General features: G+C 44.2%; 1 protein-coding gene across 3 annotated transcripts in view; it reads left to right on the top strand.

The window, feature by feature from the left end:
* The window catches only part of LOC127413331 (probable G-protein coupled receptor 174), a 28,500-nt gene extending 5,585 nt beyond the window's left edge, over nucleotides 1–22,915 (top strand). For 2 of the 3 annotated variants that reach the window (XM_051650384.1, XM_051650386.1), the window contains exon 2: nucleotides 20,794–22,915. In XM_051650384.1, coding sequence (XP_051506344.1) covers nucleotides 21,090–22,061 — 972 coding nt within the window. In that variant the 5' untranslated portion in view covers nucleotides 20,794–21,089 and the 3' untranslated portion in view covers nucleotides 22,062–22,915. Of the gene's footprint in view, nucleotides 1–17,555; nucleotides 17,713–20,793 lie in introns of all 3 variants that reach the window. The other variant, XM_051650385.1, reaches the window with a different exon arrangement.
* The last annotated feature ends 401 nt before the right edge of the window (nucleotides 22,916–23,316 follow it).

The raw sequence follows: 23,316 nt of genomic DNA, 5'->3' as shown, positions 1-23,316 counted from the left end.
TCGTCGCGTGTTGTCCATCCGGACCAATACGTGCTTGTCCTGGATCAATGGCCGAAGCCTCCACAGGGAGCAATACTGCCAGCACTCGAGGCAGTTGATATGCCAACGCATGTCCAGGAGCCGACGACTGCATGCCCGTTGCACACGGTGCCCCAGCCATGCTTGGAGGTGTCTGTCGTAACCACGATGCACCTGGACACCTGCACTAAGGGGACCCCTGCCCACAGAAATTCAAGGTCTGTCCAAGGGCTGTACAGGCAGCGGCAGATCTGTGTGATGGCCACGCGATATGCCTCGCGGCACCATGCCCATCTTGTGATTCGAGTCTGAAGCCAGTGCGGAAGCTTGGCCGTGCTGAGTCTGGGGACATTGAAGCACTTACCTGGTTCCGTATACCCACCATAGGACCGGTCCTGGACGGGGGAGGAGGGAAATCGTCCTCGAGGCCTGTCGCAACCGTCCTGGCATGTGTGCAATTGTGCTACAGCTGGGCGCACAGGGTCGGGGGGCCTGCCTCCGGAGTGCCATGCCTGCCATAAAGGTGAGGTTCCCAGCGATTGTGATAACAACGGCCATGGACATCGAATGTGTGACACAGGAAGTGAGGAAACTTTTCTTTTCTTGAAAATGTGAATCATAAGGAAAGGAAAACAAGGATTCTCCACCCGGCCCTCCACCAGCAGATGGAGTGGTCTGTTTACCAGCTCCAGGTCTGTAGCGGGTCTCCGTCTCCCTGGGTCGCCTGTCTCAGGGGTGCTTCGAAGGCTTCCTCGGGTTCTTAGCGGTGGGCTGTGAGACGGGTGGCATCTGCTTCCTGCGGGTGGCTTCACGCCGGGACCGGCCTCCTGGGGTGGGCTGCGGCGGAGCCGGTGTTGCTGCCGCAGGGAGATGCCCTTGGCAACAAGCAGACGGGGTGCAGGATCTTGATCCGCACCGTGGCAGAATGTGCTGGATAGCCTCCATCTGCTTCTTAACCATCGAGAACTGCTGGGCAAAGTCTTCAACGGTGTTGCCGAATAGCCCAGCCTGGGAGATGGGGGCGTCTAGGAACTGTACCTTGTCATCCTCCTTCATCTCGACCAGGTTGAGCCAAAGGTGGCACTCCTGGATGACCAGGGTGGACAATACCTGCCTGAGAGACCGCGGCGTGACCTTCGTCGCCCGGAGGGCGAGATCGCCTGCATTGATCGTCCTGCATCAATCCCGGGTCAGAACTACCCTCGTGCAGTTCTCTCAGCGCCTTGGCTTGGTGCACTTGCCGGAGAGCCATGGCATGCAGGGCGGAGGCGGCCTGTCCAACGGCACCATAGGCCTTAGTCGCCAGTGACGTCGTAAGCCTACAGGCCCTAGACGGGAGTCTCGGACTGCCTATTTCAATGCGATTTTTTCAACACTTTTTTATCTTCTGAAACTGTGTACAATGGCTTTCCAATGATCAAAATATATTAATATAATTTATTAAATGTTCCTTTGTATCTGATAAACTGTGAAATATGCGAGAACAATACGTGCAGTAATTTATGGACCTAAAAGCGGGTCATAGCGCTAGTTAATTTGAGCGTTTTGACATGCTACTTAGATAACGATGCTTTTAGGAAACATGCTGTAGTAAGTGCAATTTAAGTGCTACTAGTGTTCAACTTAGAGTTTCGGGAAACCAGACCAAGCATCACCCACGCCGAGCGGGACTGCGCAAACATCTGTCTGGTTCTTTCTCCTGAATAAATTCAATTCATAACAGCTGCAGTGTTGGGATCCCAATAATAATTTGCGTTGTGCCAAAGATGACAAAGGATTTCTTTGTTGCTAAATCCTAAACTAAAGTATGATTTAACTAAATCATCCACATCCATTTCTTGCATTGATGAAGCTGCTGGCTCAGCATTTTATTGGTGTGATAATGACACGCTGTTTCTGGTCATTTTGACTTCATTCTCAAAATATTCTTTGAGATTACAAAAGCAATGTGAACATCAGGCTATCATTGTTGATTCTGCTCAAACGAAGGGCAATTCCAAATACACAGATCTCGAGACATGTTTTTCTAAGTTTCAAACCATGTTTAACTTTACACAGCGACCGAAAAAACGCTGTGTTTATGGCGCGACGCAACCAAAGTGCTCTAAAAGCGTTCGTCTGAAGCACGTTTACATTGACGCATCCTTACAAAAAGCCCTTATAATAAATGCATCTCTGATAGATTGTCTAATTCAATTGCAAAATGGATTGCTGGGAAATGTAGGCCAATTATAGGATTATGTTCAATAATATGGAAATACATATATTGCCTTCTAAAGCCATTTTTTTTCTTATCAATACTTGTCTACCACAATAATGTAATGCATTTTAATTGTCTGAATTATTATTTTTTATTATAATAAATATTATTGTTATTATTGTATTATTGTTATTTGAGGGGCTTTCTCAGCAAATATGTATATATGCAATCAATTGCGGTTATTTCAATTAATTACTCATTATATCATGTAATTAATTTGATTAAAATTTGTAATCGATTGACAGCCCCAGTTTCTACCCATTTGCAAAAAAAAAAAAAAAAAAAGAACAAAAAAAATCAGCATTGTGTATATAACAGTCAAAATATACACATTACACAATACCACTAAATACCTTATACAATACCACAGTGACACACATCATTTGCTTTAATAATTCAAGAAAGTTTTATTTATTTAATTATTCTTTATTATTATTATTATTATACACTTTGTTCACACTGTTTTTGCTTTGTCTTGTCCTCTCACCACATCTTTTGGATGTCTCACTGTCAGCATTTTAATACCCACTTCGATTTTTTACAATCCATTTTTTTCCTATTCAAACAACTAGTGGAAAATATACCAGTATATAGGCTATGCTTGTACAGTAAAAAGTTAACCACTGGATGTATTGTTAATTAAACTCCAAGCACCTCCCGAGATGGTTTGAGATTATTGCAGCGCTCACAAATAAGACAAAAATTATTGCAAAAAATTTATGTTTTCAGATCACTGACACCAGGGCCTAGCCCTAGCATTTTGGGGGCCCTAAGCAAATTTTCAGAATGGGGCCTCCCTACCTACAAGTACACCTATACAAACACACCCAACATCAATAACTAAGCAAGTTTAAAATGTGCAAATAAACAAGTCTATCCCAAAGTATAAATCTTAAAAATGCAAAACTATCAACTGTAGTTTATCAGCAAAGGTATATCTACTTCAGAAGTACAAAAAAGAAAGAAAATAATTATTAAAACAAACACCACATGCACAAATTAATAAATATATTTAATGAAGTTATGTGGAAATGAATAAAAAAGAATTAAATTACCAAATTAAGGCATGGTTGGCTACAGATGATATTTGCACTTGCTGTAACTAGTGGCATATACTATTGCACACTAGTGTATAATAAACATATAAAATTATATATTCTAACAACATCAGTGTATGTGACTGAACTTAACTATATGGCTGTCAGTGGGAAGAAATGAACCTGTGTCAAGTAATGGTACCTCGTCACTGCTGTATTTAAATGCAAAGTGCGGTTTAGAGCGGTCTCTTCGGGTCCAGGAAATGGGTAACCGAGAAGCCGCCATAACCCTGGCTTTCAGCCAGCCCATGAAATGCTGAGAGGCTGGAAAGAGCCAACAACCATGCATTTCAGACCTGGAAAGGTGTGCGTTCACCCGCCAGCCCCCCCTTTTCTGCACTGCCCAACGTTTAGTGAGCGCCCCAATCATGACAAGAACACCGTTTACTTTCACACTCCCCTTGGCGCTTTCTTTACATCTTTTGTGATAATTTTTATTTAAGATAAATGAACCCAGATGGCACACACAACTGAACAGTTGTCTTACTAATGTTGTCACATCAGATCTTAAGCCAAGGAAGGTCAAATTCACATACTTCTCTCCAGGTCTTATCTTCAAAGCATATGCAGTCATTTTAATAGTTTTGATAGGTTCCATCGGATTTTTGCAGTGTATAAAGCCGGGCTGTGTGCCCAGTGATATTTACACTTATTGCAAATAATTATTTGGCTGTACTGAAACCCGTGGTAGAGGGGCCCCTGGTGGCTATGGGGGCCCTATTTAGCTGCAATGTCACTTAATAGGCAATGACTGACACAGAGAGAGAAATTCTTCATATGCAAATTCAGTGAGAAGCACTCAAGAAACTGCGGTCAGGCATGTCCATCGATGGCTTTTCTTTCATCTGTTCTTCAAAATATAAACTGTCATGTATAATATGGAATCGTTCAGTAATAAAGGGAACATATTTGCATTTAATGTTAAATCAGTACAGGACACAGTTTACCCGGAACAGTCCCGGTTTTAAGAGGTATGTCCCAGTGTCCCGACAATTCTCTAAAAAATGTAATTATGTCTCAGTTTCAGCTGGTAGGCTCACTTTCCCCTTTAATTAAATATCCTCATTGTCCTTCTCACTATTGTCTCTGGTATCGTTTACAGAGAAGAGAATCAATTTCATTGCGTCGCACGTTGATTTGACGATACTTTCTTTCTAGTCTTTCAACAAATCAGCTGAAATGTATCAGCCCACCATGGCGATGACGTCAGATGCTTGGCGCTCATGCTCTTTATCGTCCTGTCAGTCAGCGCAAGTTAGAAATGCCCAAATAAAAAATGTGTTTTCACAACGAGCTGAAAGAAGCTGATACATTTCTTAGAGTGACAAGTGAAAATGTAAATTAGGTGTTTTTCTGTCACTGTGAATGTTCATTTCCCCACAAACATTGAGGTAAATCAGACAATGCCACATTCATACAGCTACACTGCACATTTTACGAAATAGCCTACAAGCACTTAAATGTTGAGATGTGGGGAATGTATATGGGATCAAAATCCCGTCAAAAGTATTGCAGTCACGGATCCAAAAATATGAATAAAAAAATAAGTGCAGATAAAAAGATAATAAGCGCAAAAATAAATAGTGCAGATCAAAATAATAAGTGCAGATCAAAAAATAACAAGCATGAATCAAAATTATATAAACACATTTAAAATATGCTGCAAATAAATAAATAAATAAAAATAAATAAATAACAACAGAAGTCATCAGATTTGTAATTTTTTTTTTCATGTTTTCATGTTTTCCTTGGTTATATTACTGTTTTTTGTGCTCTCTGTCAGTTTTACTCATATTTTCATTTTTTTGTATGCTTACCTTGTATTTTTCTTTGTTTTTGTTTCCAAGCTCTGTGCTTGGTTTTCCAGAACTTGTGAGTAGAGTTTCATGTAAATCAGGGGGCATTTGCATCCCCATTGGTCCACTAGTTCTTGATCGACAGCTCCTCGCCTAGAGAATCATTCAAAGAGGGGAGGTGACGTCACTCCAATGCGAGTATTTTCTGCTAGCTCTAGGAAACAATTTGTTGTCCGAGTAGGCCATTATCATAGTCCGTTAACACATGTATCGAGTCAGCTGAATTTAGTTTAGGCATTAAGGCTTCCTTGTTTGTAGGTTATTGGCTGCATATCTTAAAAAAAACAAAAAAATAAAAAATAAAAAACAAGGCTGGGATGGTGTGGATGTTTGATGCATGTTTTTACTAGCTGTACCAATGTAGTCGCGAGTTCAGAACCCAACTTGATCTGCTTTCCATGTTGCTGAATGTGCCGTTATGTACTGATCCTACGTTGGCATCGTTGGCATGGCTACGTGTAGTTTCTTTTTCCATGATACTGCAGCGAAATCAGAAATGAGTGACCAAGCGTCCCCACGTTAATAAATAATGCAATAAAGTTGGCTTGACGTTGGACGTTCTTTATTTACAAATAGTCGCAAATTTAGGGACTGTCTCTAAAGATACAGGCAACATTGGAGCATATATATCCAAAACATTTACAAACATTTCCATAACATAGAGTATACAACTTCAATAACATTTGAAACAAATGACTTACAGCCACACAACCAACTCCAAAGTGTGCGTGTAGGTGTTAGCAATAATGCACACCTTTTAGATTTTTGATATAATTAAAAGAAATTTCCAATTGTATGTTAGCATTTCTATATTCATCAGTATTGTAATAGGCCTTGATGTCATAATTATTATCTTAAGTCAGGAAATGCTTGTTTGTATGTTGCTTTGCAGGCTCTTTGTGCCTCACCCAAACAAGAGTAGCCTATTAAATTTACACAAAGATACATCAACTTTATATACTGTAAACACAGTTACTGAAGTACTGAAGGTTGGGGAAAAAAATTTCACACAAATACAAAAATGTGTTATATCCAAAAGGGTCTTATCTGGCGGCCAGCTGACAGAAATAAAATCCAGATCCCGACACAAAGGCCTATTACAATACTGATGAATATAGAGATGCTTACATATAATTGGACTTTTTTTTAATTATATCAAAAATCTACAAGGTGTGCATTATTGCTGATACCTACATGCACACTTTGGAGTTGGTTGTGTGACTGTAAGTAATTTGTTTCAAATGTTATTGAAGTTGTATACTCTATGTTATGGAAATGTTTGTAAATGTTTTAGATATGTATGCTCCAATGTTGCCTGTATCTTTAGAGATGGTCCCTAAATTTGCAACTATTTGTGAATAAAGAACATCCAACGTCAAGCCAACTTTTTTGTATTATTTATTGACGTGGGACGCTTGGTCACTTATTTCTGATTTCACTGCAGTATCATGGAAAAAGAAACTACATGTAGCTGTGCCAACGATGCCAATGTAGGATCAGTACATAACGGCGCATTCAGCAACATGGAAAAGCAGATCAAGTTGGGTTCTGAACTCGCGACTACATTGGTACAGCTAGTAAAATCATGCATCAAACATCCACACTAACCCAGCCTTGTTTTTTTTTTAGATATGCAGCCAATAACCAACAAACAAAGAAGTCTTAAATAATGCCTAAAGACTCTGCTAACTAAATTCATCTGACTCAATACATGTGTTAACGGACTATGATAATGGCCTACTCGAACAACACATTGTTTCCTAGAGCTGGCAGAATATACTCAAAACAGACACACAAGCAGCATATCTCTCAACCACAAATAATATAGTTATATTCAGTTACCTGTGATTGTCCAGGATTTGCCAGCTGACGGTTATCCATCTACATCTACCATCATGCGATTGAGCAGCAGCCATCGATTGACCATCCCCCCTAAGAATGATTGGCTAGAGGAGGAGCTGTCGATCAAGAACTAGTGAACCAATAGGGACGCAAAACGCCCCCTGATTTACATGAAACTACTCACAAGTTTTGGAAAATCAAGCGCAGAACTTGGAAACAAAAGCAAAGAAAAATACAGCATAAGCATACAAAAAAATGAAAATATGTGCAAAATTGTCAGAGAGCAGAAAAAACAGTACTATAACCAAGGAAAACGTCTTGGTTACTGATGTAACCTCTGTTCCCTGATGGAGGGAATGAACGTTGTGTCAATGTAGTGACACTAGGAGTTTGATCTTGAGAGCTCAAATCACCTTTGCTTAAAATAGAAAAGGCCAATGAAAATTGGCGGGTGGAATTTGCATGCCACTCTCCGCCCCGAACATATGGGTATAAAAGGAGATGGCGTGCATCACTCATTCAGATTTATGCAGAGGAGCCAATAGAGAGTCCCGGTCATGTCAGTGGCTGGTTCAGCGCCACGACAGGAGGGACACAATGTCTCGTTCCCTCCATCAGGGTACAGAGGTTACATCAGTAACCAAGACGTTCCCTCTCTGTCACTCACTCTACATTGTGTTCGATGTAGTGACACCAGGGGTTCCAACAGGAAACGCCACAGGCGCTGAACCGTGTCATGAGGCACGGAGGAGTGGATACGGTCAAGCTGCTGCGTGCCTCGCAGTGAGCACTCAACCATGTTGTGACCTTCCAGCGAGTTAGGTAAGGCATCTCCCAAGTCCAGTTAAGGGGGGAGAAGACATTTACCCAAGTAGGCTACCGGCGGTGCCTTTCTTAATTTGCTGTTAAACAATCTCCCACCAAGCACTTTCTAGAATAGCGCTGGGAAGTGCTCTTCCCTCTCCAGGAAGGAGAGCACTATGGAGACCACATCTTGCCGGAGGGAGGCTAACATGTGGAGCATACCTCACATGGACTTACCAACGGGGAAGTACACATATGGAATGATACCACAGGAGGATCCTACCTACAGAGAGAGTACGCAGCACAGTGGCTGAGACAGAGAAAGCTCTGACGAGGGGAAACACAGGTTTCACCTAAGAGGGAAACCGAACAGTGGAAACTCATCATACGGGATTACCAAAGGGGAATCACCATGCATGGAGCACTGAGCCCAAGCACATGGGCTCACCTGAAAAGGGTAATACCACGAGTACTGGGCCTGGTGGAATTACTCCTCTGCCGAGTTCGTCACCAGACAGTGTTAAAGAATTAATGGTACGGGGATCTGTTGTGGACAAAGAGCGCACATTATCACCTTTGAAAAAGGGGAAAGGCACAATGCAAATGGTACACCCAATGGGCCGCCCGGTCTACCTGCTGTTACAGCGTAACACTTGGGTCGAAACCGGGTCTATGCGTAGGTTATAAAACATCACAAAGGTAATGGGCGTAGCCCAACCCACAACTCTGCATATGTCTGCTAGAGAGGCCCCCTTTACCAGTGCCCAGGAGGATGCAACACCTCTAGTGGAGTGCGCCTGGACCCCCAAGGGGCACGGCAAGTCCTGAGACTGGAATGCGAGAAAATGGCATCCATAATCCAATGGGCCAACCTCTGCTTTGAGACAGCTTTCCCCTCCTGCTGTCCTCCAAAACAGACAAAGAGCTGCTCCGAGTGTCTAAACCTCTGTGTGCGGTCCAGATAGATGCGCAGGGCATGAACTGGACACAGCAATGACAAGGCTGGGTATTCCTCCTCTGAAGGGAGTGCTTGCAGGTTCACCACCTGGTCCCAAAAAGGAGTGGTGGGAACTTTGGGCATGTAACCGGGCCGGGGTCTCAAGATCACGTGAGAGTGTACCAGCCTGAACTCCAGGCATTCGCTGGTAACAGAGAGTGCCTGCAGGTCCCCCACCCTCTTGGATGGAAGTGAGCGCCACCAGGAGGACCGTCTTCAGAGACAGAGTGCTGAGCTCAGCCTGCTCCAGGGGCTCAAATGGGGCTCTCTGTAGGGCAGGTAGGACCACAGAGAGATCCCAAGAGGGGATCAGGCATGGTCTAGGAGGATTCAATCTCCTCATGCCTTTGAGGAACCTGTTGATCAGGTCACGCTGTCGTGAGGGACTGCCATCCAGTGCATCATGGTGAGCTGCTATGGCAGCCACATACACTTTCAGGGTAGAGGAAGATAGCCGTCTTTCCAGCACTTCCTGAAGAAAAGACAGCAAAGACCCGATGGCACATCTCTGTGGGTCTTCCCCACGGGAAGAACACCAGTTAGCGAAAAGATGCCACTTCAAGGCATACAGTCGCTTTGTAGAGGGGTGATCATGTCTACCACTGCTGATGGAAGACCTGCTATCATCCCGTCCAGGAGCCAGACGTGGAGATTCCAGAGGTCCGGCCGCTGGTGCTGGAGCGTACCTTGCTCCTGAGTGAGAAGGTCCTGCCTCAGGGGAATGTGCCAGGGAGGTGCTTTTGTCAGGAGCATCAGATCCGTGAACCAAGTCCGGTTGGGCCAGTACAGCGCAATGAACAGGACTTGCTGCTCGTCCTCCCTGACTTTGCACAGAGTCTGTATAATGAGGCTCACAGGAGGAAAGCATACTTGTGTAGCCCCCGAGGCCAGCTGTACGCCAAGGCATCCATGCCGAGAGGGGCCTCGGACAGGGAGTACCACAGTGGGCAGTGAGAGGAGTCTTGGGAGGCGAACAGGTCTACCTGTGCCTCCCCGAATCTCTCCCAAATCAGCTGGACTACATGGGGGTGGAGTCTCCACTCCCCACGGAGCGTTACCTGCAGTGAGAGTGCGTCCGCTGCACAGTTGAGGGCGCCCGGTGAGTGACTCACAGAGACTTCAAGGTCTGCTGACTCCAAAGGAGGAGGCGGCAGGCGAGTTGTGACATGTGACATGCCTGAATCAACGGCCGGAGCCTCCTCAGTGTTTTCTCCATACCGAGAAAAGAGATGCTCTGCACAGGGGAAAGCTTGCTCTTCTCCCAGTTGACCTGAAGCCTGAGTCAGTTGAGGTGCTGAAGCACAAGATCCCTGTGTGTTCACAATAGATCTCATGAGTGAACTAGGATTAGCCAGTTGTCGAGATAATTGAGAATGCGTATGCCCTTCTCCCTTAGCGGGGCGGGTTTCTGGCGAACTGGATCGCATAGCCGAGGCGAATCGTCCTGATGAGCCACCGTGAGGGGCTGGAGAGCTCTAACCAGGCCTCCAGCCTCCGTGACAGCGGCACCAGGGGGATTACTGGACTTACCGTTCCCATGCAGGGTGGTTCGCGGCAAGGCAGATGAGGTGCCCCACCTGGAAGACAGCTCAGGGGGCATGTGCTGCTCCAAAAGCCCACAACGGTGGCCGGTGACTGGGACGGGCAAGCGGCCCCAGAGAGCAGCACACTTACCTGTCCAGCTGTCTCTCGACGGAGAACGAGGGAACGGGAAGTATTCAAGTTCGCCTGATTGACCGGAAAGACTTCCAGCGCCTGGCCGTTGCGAGTGCGCTGGCCCAGGGAATGAGGAAACTGCTCTTTTATTGACCATGTGGGTGCCGAGGCCCAGGGGTGATGGTGGGGCTGGAGAGATGTCCCGGGCCAGACCGGTCAGGAGCGGTCACCTCATCCCTGGGCGGGCCATGTCAGGACCACCTCGAAGCCCATCTGGGGTTCTTGGGGGCCAACTGATGGTCAGGTAGAGCCGACTTCCCATGGGAGGATCTTTATCTCTGAGGCCGGCTTGCGGGCTCTGATGGTACAGGAGCCGGGGCCAGCACTGCAGGGGAACGGCTCTGGCAAGAAGCAGACAGGGTGTGGGACCTCGGTGGCCTGAAGGCGGCAGGATGTATTTAATTGCCTCGGTCTGCTTTCTCACTGACAAGAACTGATGGGTGATATCCTCGACGGTGTTGCCAAAAAGCCCCCCTTGGGAGATGGGCGCATCAAGAAAGCGGACTTTCTCAGCATCACGCATCTCTGCAAGGTTGAGCCACAGGTGCCACTCTTGGACCACAAGTGTGGACATCGTCCGCCCCAGGGCACGTGCCGTGACGTAAGGTGAGGTCGGTCACAGTGCGCAGTTCCTGCATCAGCCCTGGGTCAGTCCTACCCAGGGTCTTATAGCACCTTGGCCTGGTGGACCTGCAGGATGGCCATGGTGTGCAGAGCGGAAGCGGCCTGACCCGCGGCCTTGTAAGCCTTCATCATTAAAGAGGAAGAGAACTTACAGGCTTTGGAAGGGAGCCTTGGTCAGTTGCGCCAGGTGGCTGCGCCCTGCGGGCATAAATGCACCGCTACGACGCGCTCTACCTGGTGAAGCTCGACATATCCCATAGCCACTCCACAGTCGAGGGTAGTCAGAGTGGATGAGCCCGTGAAGCATGTACGGGCAGTAAAAGGTGCCTTCCACGACTTCGTTAGCTCCTCGTGCACTTCCGGGAAGAAAGGCACCGGGGCGGGGCACGGCCATGAGTCGTGCTCCGAGCCCAGAAACCAATCATCCAGCCGTGAAAGCTCAGGGCAGGGTGGAGGGTTCCATTTCAGCCCGATGTTCGCAGCCGCCCAGGCAAGCACGGTTGCCATCTCAGCATCCAACTCATCCTGTGCTCTACCACCCTTGGGTGACCTCCGATGCCGCGACTGAAAGCTCATCCTCATCGTGAGCCGCGAACGACACATTAAACCCGCCCTGAGGCAGACCGCCTGCATCGCTTGACAGCTCGTCCGTGGGGGCTGAGCCAGCGGAAACACTCCCAAGTCCACATCCAGATCGCCCGCGGTGCTTGCCGAACTGGCCGGCTGAGCGTCAGCCCAGGACAGACCGGGTTGGGGAGCAGCCACGGTGGCTCCTTGTTTCATGAAGAAGGAAATGAGCCGTGACTGCAACGTTCTCATGGGCATGTTCTCGCAATGAGAACATAACCCTTCCACGAAAGCCGCCTCGGCATGCTGGCGCCCCAGACACTCGAGGCAGATTTCATGGGTATCCAGAGGGGAGAGATAACGGCCACATCCAGTAACGCAAACGCGGAAGGACATCTTTAAAAAGACGCCAAGCGTATGAGCGAGCTCTTTTAGAAGGAAATATACTCTTTCTAATATACTCTTTTAGCACCTGCAGACTTCATAGCGCCCACGGAAAACACAGCACTCAACCGTGTGAGAGTGACCGCTGATATGCGGCGTAAGAATCCAGCAGTGCAGCAAAGAGTGAGAGGACGAACACACATGCATTCGGCTCTGAAGAAAAAATATACTCGTATGTCTGGGGCGGAGAGTGGCATGCAAATTCCACTCGCCAATTTTCATTGGCCTTTTCTAATTAAGCAAAGGTGATTGGGGCTCTCAAGATCAAACCCCTAGTGTTACTACATCAAAACAATGTCGAGTGAGTGACAGACAGGGAACATGATATTGTTTGCAATTCTGATGACTTTGCTTTAATTTTTCTGGGGGTTTTTTTGCAGCATATTTTAAATGTGTTTAAATATTTTTGATTCATGCTTGTTATTTTTTGATCTGCGCTAATTATTTTGATCTGCGCTTTTATTTTTTGCGTTTATTTTTGTAATCTGCGCTTATTATTTTTTGATTCATGCTTACTATTTTGATTCACACTTATTATTTTTGGATCCATGACCACAATATTTTTGAAGGGATTTTGATTCCATAAATGTATTTAGAATTTTAGGTTCCAATGTTGTGAATTTTGTGTTAAAATGTGTACCTGACATGACATCTCATAATTACACATGCAATATGACATCATATGGATAGAACATGATACATGGAATTTGTACATTAAAAAAATACAAATAAAATGTGGTTAAACAGTGAAAAACAAAATATAAAAAAAATATATAAATTTTCACAAACTATATATACTGTATACATAGTTTGTGAAAATGTAAATTGTATTTTATATTTTGTTTTTCACGATTTATGCAGTTTTGATTTATACAGTTAAGTGCATACATTTGCATATCTCTTTTGTTTTACAAGTTTTCACACCCTTTTCCGAATGTATACAAATAGATGAGATAAAACATCATATTTTTATGTAGTACTGCCCTTCAGAAACTACATAACACAGAATTGACTCTAATTTACACAAATCATCCTGTTGAAAAGTTTGCATCCCCTTGGTTCTTGTGTGGTCATCTTGAGGATCAATAAATGTTTGCATCTTTTGCAATAGTTGTGTATGAGTCCCACAGTTGTCCTAAGTGTCAAAAGCTGGATCTCAGCAACATATAGCCACCGTTGGGAAGAGCTCAAATGTGCAGAAGATGCTGAAAAACTAAAGAATGTACAGTAGATGGGGGATTTTAACAGTGGGCAGCTTCACTGCTTAGGACAAAGCAAGGACTCATGCACAATTATTACACAAACAGTCATTGATCATCGAGAAAGCAAAACACCATATTAGAACCCCAATTCCGAAAAAGTTGGGACTGTATGTAAAATGCTGATAAAAACAAAAAGGAGTGATTTGTAAATTTTATTCACCCTTTACTTTATTGAAAGCACTACAACTACACATTATATGATGTTTTTCCTTGTGAATTTCATAGTTTTTTGAAAATGTACAGTAATTTCAAATCAGATGGTCGCAACATGCTCCAAAAAAGTTGGGACAGTTGAATGTGCCAATGGCGGTCTGCGCTCTTGTTGTATGTCACAACTCGCCCGCCGGCTCCTCCTCTGGAGTCAGCAGCACTTCCAGTCGCTGCGAGCCACTCACATGCCGGGCAACCTCAACACTACAGCGGACATGCTGTCACGACAGGTTACCCTCAGGGGAGAGTTGAGACTCTTGAGTTGAGTGGTCCAGCTGATTTGGAATCGATTTGGACAGGCACAGGTGGACCTGTTCACCTCCCAAGAATCCTCCCACTGTCCGCTCTGGTATGCCCTCACCAAGGCCCCCCTCGGCATGGACGCGCTTGCACACAGCTGGCCCCCTGTCCTATGCAAATATGTGTTTCCCCCAGTGAGCCTACTTGCACAGACCCTGTGCAAGGTCAGGGAGGAAGAGGAGCAGGTCATCCTGGTAGCACCCTACTGGCCCACCCAGACATGGTTCTCGGACCTCAAGCTCCTCGTGACAGCTCCCCCTTGGCAAATTCCCCTGAGGAAGGACCTTCTTTATCAGGGACGGGGCACCCTCTGGCACCTGCGACCAGACCTCTGGAATCTCCATGTTTGGCCCCTGGACGGGACGTGGAAGACCTAAGAGGTCTACCACCTGTGGTGGTAGACACGATCACTCAGGCTAGGGCCCCCTCTATGAGGCGCCTGTTTGCCTTGAAGTGATGTCTGTTCGCTAAGTGGTGTTCTTCCTGATGGGAAGACCCCCAGAGATGCGCAGTCAGATCAGTGCTTTCCTTCCTGCAGGAGAGGTTGGAAGGGAGGCTGTCCCCTTCCACCTTGAAGGTGTACATTGCCACTATAGCAGCACACCATGACGCAGTCGACGGTAAGTCCTTAGGGAAGCACGACCTGATCATCAGGTTCCTAAGAGGCACCAGGAGGCTGAATCCCTCCAGACCGCGCCTCGTTCCCTCATGCGACCTCTCTGTAGTTCTTCAGGGTCTACAGAGAGCCCCCTTTGAGCCTTTGCAGTCAGCCGAGCTTAAGGCACTCTCCTTGAAGACTGCCCTCCTGACTGCACTCACTTCCATCAAGAGGGTTTCTCTGTCAGCGAAACGTGCCTGGAGTTCGGTCCGGGTTACTCTCACGTGATCTTGAGACCCCAACCGGGCTATGTGCCCAAGGTTCCCACCACCCCTTTTAGGGACCAGGTGGTGAACCTGCAAGTGCTGCCCCAGGAGGAGGCAGACCCAGCCCTGTTGTTGCTGTGTCCGGTGCGCACTTTATGCATCTATTTGGATCGCACGCAGAGCTTTAGAATTTCTGAGTAGCTCTTTGTCTGCTTTGGTGCACAGAGGAAAGGAAGTGCTGTCTCCGAGCAGAGGATCGCCCACTGGCTCATTGACGCCATAACTATGGCATATCACGCCCAGGACATGCCGCCCCTGGTAGGGCTACGAGCCCATTCTACCAGGGGTGTAGCGGCTTCCTGGACCCTGGCCAGAGGTGCCTCTCTAACAGACATTTGCAGAGCAGCAGGCTGGGCAACACCCAACACCTTTGCAAGGTTCTATAACCTCCTGGTAGAACCGGTTTCGTCCAAGGTAGTGGCACGCAACACAAGTGGATAAGCCCGGGATAGCCGGCCGGGTGTGTTCCCTGGTTGACTTCCTCCGAGCCTGTGGCAGTCGAGTTTTCAGAGAGATTCGCTGCCGGCCCAGTACACGTGCTAACTAAGAGTCCTGTTCTGGGGTAGGTGCTCTGCATGTGGCGGTTCCCTGTAAGGCTAACCCCATGCAATATAAATCTTCCTCTAATTTGTTCCCTGTTGGCAAACTGCATCTTCCTTGGGCAGAACCCCTCTGCCCCAGTCTCCATGTTTGTAGTAACTCCTCCCCCATTGGGCAGGATCTACCTTGAAGACTCTCTACATGGTTGGAAAGACCATGTGACGTATACTTCCACTTAAATATCCCCCCTCTCTTTGGGCAAGGTGTGGTCTCCGCTGTGTCTTCCCCTTGGGAGGGACACCCCCTGACTAGACCTGGCGGCCCAGTCAGATAATCCCCCTTCTTTTTTAGGGAGTGGAAAAAAGAGAAGGGGAAAAGAGGCCATGACTGGGTTAAGCCTGTCTCTATCTCTTGGGTAGTCGACTTGTCCCCAAAAAGGGCTGTTCGACACTCATAACTATGTTGGGGGAGGTTACGTGTCGACCTGGTGTGCTGGCTATGAGGTACACAGTAGTCTGCCCACCACACACCGCCAGTTCACGTAACACAGTTCAGCCAATTGTGGCATTTCGTATAGGGACCCCTAGTGTCACTACATCGACAAAACGTCGAGTGAGTGACATGCAGGGAATGTCCTGGTTACTTGTGTAACCTCCGTTCCCTGATGGAGGGAACGAGACGTTGTGTCCCTCCTGCCACAACGCTGAACTACCCGCTGAAATGGCCGGACCTTCTATCGGCTCCTCAGCATAAAACCTGAATGAGTGGTTGCATACAGCTCCTTTTATACCCGTATGTCCGGGGGAGTGGCATGCAAATACCACTCGCCAATTTTCATTGGCCTTTTATCAAAGACCAGAGGTGTCTCGGGCTCCCAAGAGTGACCCCTAGTGTCACTACATCGATACAACGTCTCGTTCCCTCCATCAGGGAACGGAGGTTACACAAGTAACCATGACGTTACTATTTTGTCTTGTAGATTATATTTGGGTATACAGTATATGTGAGTATCTGTTATGTCAAATAGCTCCTTCAGGGCAATACTATAAAAAACAAAATGCAATTTTATCCCACTTATTTTTTTTTAAATGATAATGGTAGACTATCCATTATGAACTTAAGCTATCATGAGCGAACTTCTCAAGCGTTAATGAAGTGCAAAATGTGACACCGCATGGCGCTAAGCCTATTCACAAACTACTCAGTTTATGCGGCGATGCATTTTGCGTAATGCCTCACTTGGGCTCAGAGTAGAGCTTATTCGCATTGCTCAGCGATCGCGCCAAACTTAAAGAATTCTTATTGTATTGCTGAACATATTTTGTTTAAAAAAATTCTATGACTTTTCCAAAACAATCAGTGTTAACTTGTTTTTCCAAGAAATGTCCGGGCCTGGAAAACACAATTTCTAAATTCAATGATTTTTCCAGGATTTTCCACACACGTTTCAGTGCACACAGGTAATGTCTAAGAGTCATCATTGTGTGGTTTGATAAAAACATGATTGTAGATTGTGCCTTTTTTTTTTTTTTTTTTTTTTATAAAAATAAGTAAATAATATTTGTATTTAGACCTCCAGTGTGTAAGCAAAAGGTGACTGTGGCAAAGAATACAAAACTCCATAAGATGTTCGTAAATGGAGAAAAATAACCTTGGGGAAACCAGGCTCATTGTTGGGGCTAAACAGCATGAACATAATGCCAATATTACTTATTTATGTCTAGAACAAGGCATGGTTTCAATTAATAAACTAAGTAAATGGTTAGGGTCAGTATTTAAACAAAATGATTTTGTATTAACTCTAAGGTTAATGACTAAAAGTCTTTGAAGTCCATCCAGAATTAACTGCGGAATTCCACACAGATGCATTGTCTTTTGTTATTTTGCTGATGAAAGCTTTAGTTGTCAATTAATTTATTGTCTATATATTCCATTTTAAGAGAGTGTAGTCCATCATTTGACCAAGATAATGCAGGCAGAGGTCAGTGAGGTGCATCTCAATTCGACTGCAAACTTGTGGCAGTTAATTTCGGTGAAGTCCATCCTAAGTCCAAGGTTCAGGCAGTGTCCAATGAAGTATCCCATGTCTTACAGTTGGAGTTGGCAGCAGTTCATCCTCTGTGAAGTCCATTGAAGTAGACCAAAGTGATATCTGGCTGGCACTGGCTGCAGTTAGTCATCATCACTCAGCAACATGTAGTAGTGCGAGTTGGACATCAGTCAGGACTGGAGCTGGATCTGGCAGGCTATGGTAACCGCAGGATATGTATCCCAAAGTTGAAACAGGGAAACAAATAGAATAATATTAGCATAGATGCCATTCACTTTAATGCAGAGTTATAGAAGATGAAAAGTGTTTCCGGTTCAGGCAGACCTGACAAACGCAACATAACTATGAATTGATGGATAAATTAGGTGTATGCCTGGCTGAATTATGTTTATGAGCCGTAAAACAAATCAACAAGGTTTGAAATGCATCACTTTAAAATCTTTAATTCCAAGCAAAAATATTTGAACATCGAAATAATAGCATTCAAATCTGTGTGCTTAACAACTTTAATGAGGGAATGAACTATATGCTCTCCCATAAAGAATTGTGAATGATGTAGGCAAATCAAAAACATAAACAGAATTCAGATTGTTGCTCCAGGAAAATGCTGGCTCGTAACTGTTGGTCTAGGATCATCTTTCTCATCTCAAATTCAAACCTTAATAACTAGTGAGAAGTGAAACACTAACTCTAGATCAGTGGCTGCGGAGGAATTAATCTTACATGAGTGGTTTTGACCAAACACGGTCTCCATGCAATTATGGATGCGGAGAATGTCTTCATTTATGAAATAATTTCTGTTTCAGATTAACATTTTTATTGGTTGCTTCTCAACATGACACATAACAAAGCAAAACATTAATACACAGAGTCAACCATTAAACCCCACTGTTTCCCTTCCCTTCCCCCCTCCCAATCCCCAACCCCACCCAGACCCCCAACAAACATCCCTGTGGCCAAAGTCCGAGTACAAACAGAGATAAAAAAAATGTTAAAAAAATACTAATATATAGACTCCCCTGCTCTTACTTGAGCCAGCACATAAGAAAATATGTCCATCCCATATCTTCCCAAATTTTCAGCTACCTGCGGGGAAAGATGCGTTTCTTGAAGAAACACAATATCATATTTCTTACGTTTAAGAAAAGAAATAACCTTCCTTCTTTTTATGGGGTGCCCCAACTCATTCACATTCCACGTGGAGAGAGACAATCCACTCATATTAACATTTGACATTTTTGCCATATAAAAATTTGTAAAACAGAATTACATAACAGAATATAATCTAAAAAACAAACTCCAGCCCATAAGCGAAATAAAAAAATAAAAATAAAAAAAAACATGTAGATTCATCCACTTAATTGTCTCAAAAGTGTGCTCCTCCACAAAACAAGCTCCAGCTGGTAGCGGAACCAGCACAAAAAAACAAAAACGGGCCGTTAAGTTCTTTGGGCAGTCAAATTAATTCCAATGTCCTGCAAGAAATATTCAGCAAAACCAACTCCAACCAACAGGTGGCATAAGCACCCAAAACGAGCAGATTCATCCACAAGCTGTCCCAAAGAAGATATATTACACAAAACTCCAGTCGCTAGGTGGAACAAGCACAAAATGAATAAAGGCACCCAGTTACCTCGAACAGTCGATTGTATGTTTAATGAGACGGTCCACTAGGCGGCAACATGTGGACTCCATTGTCTTTATGAAGGACAGTGCTTGCTGTGGGCATGTAAATACTTTACGGCCATCCTTAGTATCTATTCTCAGTTTGGCCGGAAACATCAGCACAAAAGCGATCTTCCATTGATGTAAGAGATTCTTGCATTCCTTGAATCGATCCCATTTCTCTCGTCGAATTCGCAAAGTCTGGGAACAAGAAAATGCTGTGATTCTTCCAAGAAAGCTTTCCTTTTCCTCTTGTCACGCAACACAAGACCTTTATCAGATGATCTCAGAAATTTGGCCAGAATTGATTGGGCCTGTCTCTCTCAGCCTATCTCTGAGCCGGGACTCTGTGAGCTCGTTCGATTTCCAGCTTATGGCCTGTTATATTGAGCAGACTCAAGAAGAGCTCGTTTATGAATTTTATCATATCTCTGCCTTCCTCATGCTCAGGAATTCCAACAATTCGGACATTATTTTGCCAATTACGATTCTCCAAATCCTTCATTTTTTCCCAAACACATTGCAAGTCTATCTTGGTCGCTGGCAGATTAGCAGTTAATTCTCTCTCCGATGACTCCAGATAATAGATCCGTCTTTCGACGTCCGACAATCTTGTAACCAGCTCAGAGAACTTCGTCTCTGTGGAAGTAATTGATCAACGTATTACAGTCAAATCCTCCAAATCTGCAACAACCTTCGTCAGCATTGCTGACATGTTCATCAGTTCACGTAAGTGTCTTTTAATGTCTCCAGAGCCCAAGGATTTTGAATTTTTTTACATATTGTCTTTCTAGGACAGTAAGAATCAGGGTGTATCGAATCTCACCGGTTTATGACACAAATAGCATTAAAACTAGCAAAGTGCGCAGAGCACACCGCACCTTGCACGGCGCCACGCGAATCCCAATGAAATAATTTCTAATTTTACAACTAATATTAAATAGTGTAGTTCTTGGGTTAAAAAAACTGTGCTGTTGTAATTTCAAGTTTATTGACACACACAAACGCACACACACAGACTCGGCTTTTCAAAGTGTATTGTACAGGATAACATAAACACAAAACCATCAACAACATAAAAAAAAAGACATCATGGGTAAATTAAGAGCACAATAAATACATCAGCCCTTAAATGGCCGTTAGTACGAATGTAATGTAAAAACCCATTTTGCTGGCCCAATGGCGGTATCCAGCAGAATGGTATATCATACTGTATTTACTGTATATCATTATAGACGTTACAAAATTGGGGGTGGGGTGTGCTTTATTTGTCATGAAAATAATATCACAAAGCAAAAAATAAAATATAAAAAAAATACTGCAAAGGCCCTAAAATAGGCTTCCTTTCCTTTATAAACAAAATATAATGTATATACTGTATTTTGTTTTCTATCTTTTGATTTTTGGGTGAAATGTAAGCTGCACATCTTGTGTGGATGTTAGACAAATGTTAGATAAATATGAAAACAACATGCAAAACAGCAGTAGTATGTCACTCCTCATTGAAAACACACATAAACCTCTATAGAGGCACTCTAAGCATGTCAGAAATGCAAATTCTGTGTTGAGAATGTACAAATGCTGTATCTAACTAGAACTGTTCATGCTGTTTTCCAGAGCTAGACACACAAACTCCAACCCTCAAGCTGAAAAACAACGTGTGTGTGCATGGATGCAACTATGTCAGAAGACACATTTTGGGATTTTCTAAAGGATATTTTAAACAACCAAGTTTTGATTGACCATCACTGTAGATCATGGATGTTTCGGATTCTTAGACTCTGAGAAACTGTAAGAAAACGAGTTATTTCGTATCTACAGCACAATGCAAGATGAACTCAACACACAAGATGAATAATATAGGACATTTGTAGAGTTTTAGGATTCTCAAATTTCTGTCAAATGAGAGGAAAATGAGTGCCAATGACATCTTTTGCAATGAGACAATCGAGCACCAAAGAATATCAATATATCAGCATCGGATTTATGCAATCTTCTACACGGTCATTCTCGTACCTGGGTTGATCTGCAACATTCTTGCACTCTGGATTTTCCATGCCTACGTGAAGGAGACAAAGAAAGCTGTAATATTCATGATCAATCTGGCCATCGCTGACCTGCTGCAGGTGTTGTCATTACCTCTACGCATTTACTACTATCTCAACGAGTCATGGCCTTTCGGTCAGGTCGCTTGCATGGTCTGTTTCTATTTGAAGTACGTCAATATGTATGCCAGCATCTTCTTCCTGGTGTGCATCAGCGTGAGACGCTGTCGACTCATTATCCACCCGTTGCACTGCGGTGCAACAAAGAGACGGCAGGATCGTAGCTTGTGCATTGCGGGGTGGTTTTTCGTGTGTTTAGGATGCTTACCGTTCCCTCTTCTGAGAAAAAACCCATCCATTCCTGAACACTGCTTCTCTGAACTACCAATGATGCAACTGAGCAAGGTATTAGGAGTGTCCCTCATGACGTTTGCAGAAATCTTGGGTTTTCTTCTGCCGTTGGCTGTGGTGGTCATTTGCACGTTATTTACCGCAGCAAGTCTGCGTGAGAAATCCTGTGTTCTGCAAGACGCTGGGGAAAAACACAAGGCTCTGAAGATGGTTTTAAGCTGTGCCACTGTGTTCCTGGTCTGTTTCATGCCCTATCACATCACTTTCCCTTTAGACTTTTTAGCCAAATCCAATTTTAATGTTAGTTGTGCGTTTAAGAGTGCCGTGCTTCATATACATCCCATCACACTGTGTCTGGCAAGCTTGAACTGTTGTCTGGATCCAGTCATGTACTACTTTACCACTGATGAATTTCAGCGCCGTCTGTCCAGGCCAGAGTTGCAGGATAGTTTGCAGCTTCACCACAGGATATCTTGCTCAACAAATTAGGCTACGAGGTCCAAGCCGGAAGAGTGAAGGACAGACCGAGCTCATAGGAAATATTCGAACAACAACCTTCCTTATCTATATTGGGAATTAGCTGAACTTTAAAACCTCTTTTGCTAAGAAATGTGAATGTTCAAGCTGCAGAATTTTTATAAAATTGTAATAACCTTGACAAAGGACAAAAACATGCACTAAAGGTTAAAATATTACAGGTATTTGCATATGGAAGAATATTCATATCTAAAGTCTTTGAAGCATAAAAGCATGTTGAATTGCTCTAATAAAAAAAAAAAAAAAATGCATTGTATTATCAGTGCTTGCATTTAATTGCGTCGAATTTACAGTGCTTGCATTTAAATCCGTTGTATTTACAGTGCTTGCATTTTGGGAGGCTGAATTTTAACAAAGTTGTATTTTTAAGCATTGTATATTTCATTTAAAACATTTCACAATTAATTTCATTATTAAAAATGAAACAATAAATATTCACCTTCTAAAGTTTGTTTCTAAAATATTCAGTTCATTTGAAAATACAATCTAGATTTTTCGACAAGTAAAATTCAGGCCTTATATTTTGCTTAACAAAATTTGCTTCCTCAAATTCAGTGGTTCAAGTTAGATTGGAAATTCAAACTTCCACATCCGGGAACTGCAGGAAAAGCAGCAGATTATTGATGCACAATCTCAACCTGGTGCTATTAGTTCTCACCAGTAGGTGGTAAAATGTGATCGGGTGTTGACTGCTGAAGACCAAAGCTACAGGTACATAGAACAGCCATGTGCATTTTTGAAAGTTTGTTTTTCAAAATTGTTCGTGGGTAGAAAATAGATCCTCAGCACGCTCGCTTGCCCCGGTTGGGCTCTTGGATGAGAACACTGCCTCGTCTCAGGGCGAGTTTGACCTCTTATTCGGGACCTGGGGAGACGATGAGTTATCAAGCGCAGCATTGTTTTTCAAAATTGTTTGTGGGTAGAAAATAGATAAATATTTGTTTTGCACATATGGGTGGGCATGAAACACACCTTTCTACTGATTGGTCAACCCGTGTCATCAAACAACCGGACTAAGGAATGCCTGTGACACAAACTGTACTAGTCAGGAAAGGGTCTATAGACACAAAGCCCTGTCTACAGAGAGGGCTTCATGCCAACATTCTTCTGCATAGGCATAAGTTCTGCAACCTACGTATGCCAGAGAAATATTAGTTGTCAGTTTTAGAAATAGCCTTTCCCTATCTGTCACTCACTCGACGTTGTG

Source organism: Myxocyprinus asiaticus, chromosome 22 (assembly GCF_019703515.2).
Source record: "Myxocyprinus asiaticus isolate MX2 ecotype Aquarium Trade chromosome 22, UBuf_Myxa_2, whole genome shotgun sequence".
Lineage (NCBI taxonomy): Eukaryota > Metazoa > Chordata > Actinopteri > Cypriniformes > Catostomidae > Myxocyprinus > Myxocyprinus asiaticus.
The sequence above is the reverse complement of the archived record's forward strand: the minus strand, read 5'-3'. Positions and strand labels throughout refer to the sequence as shown.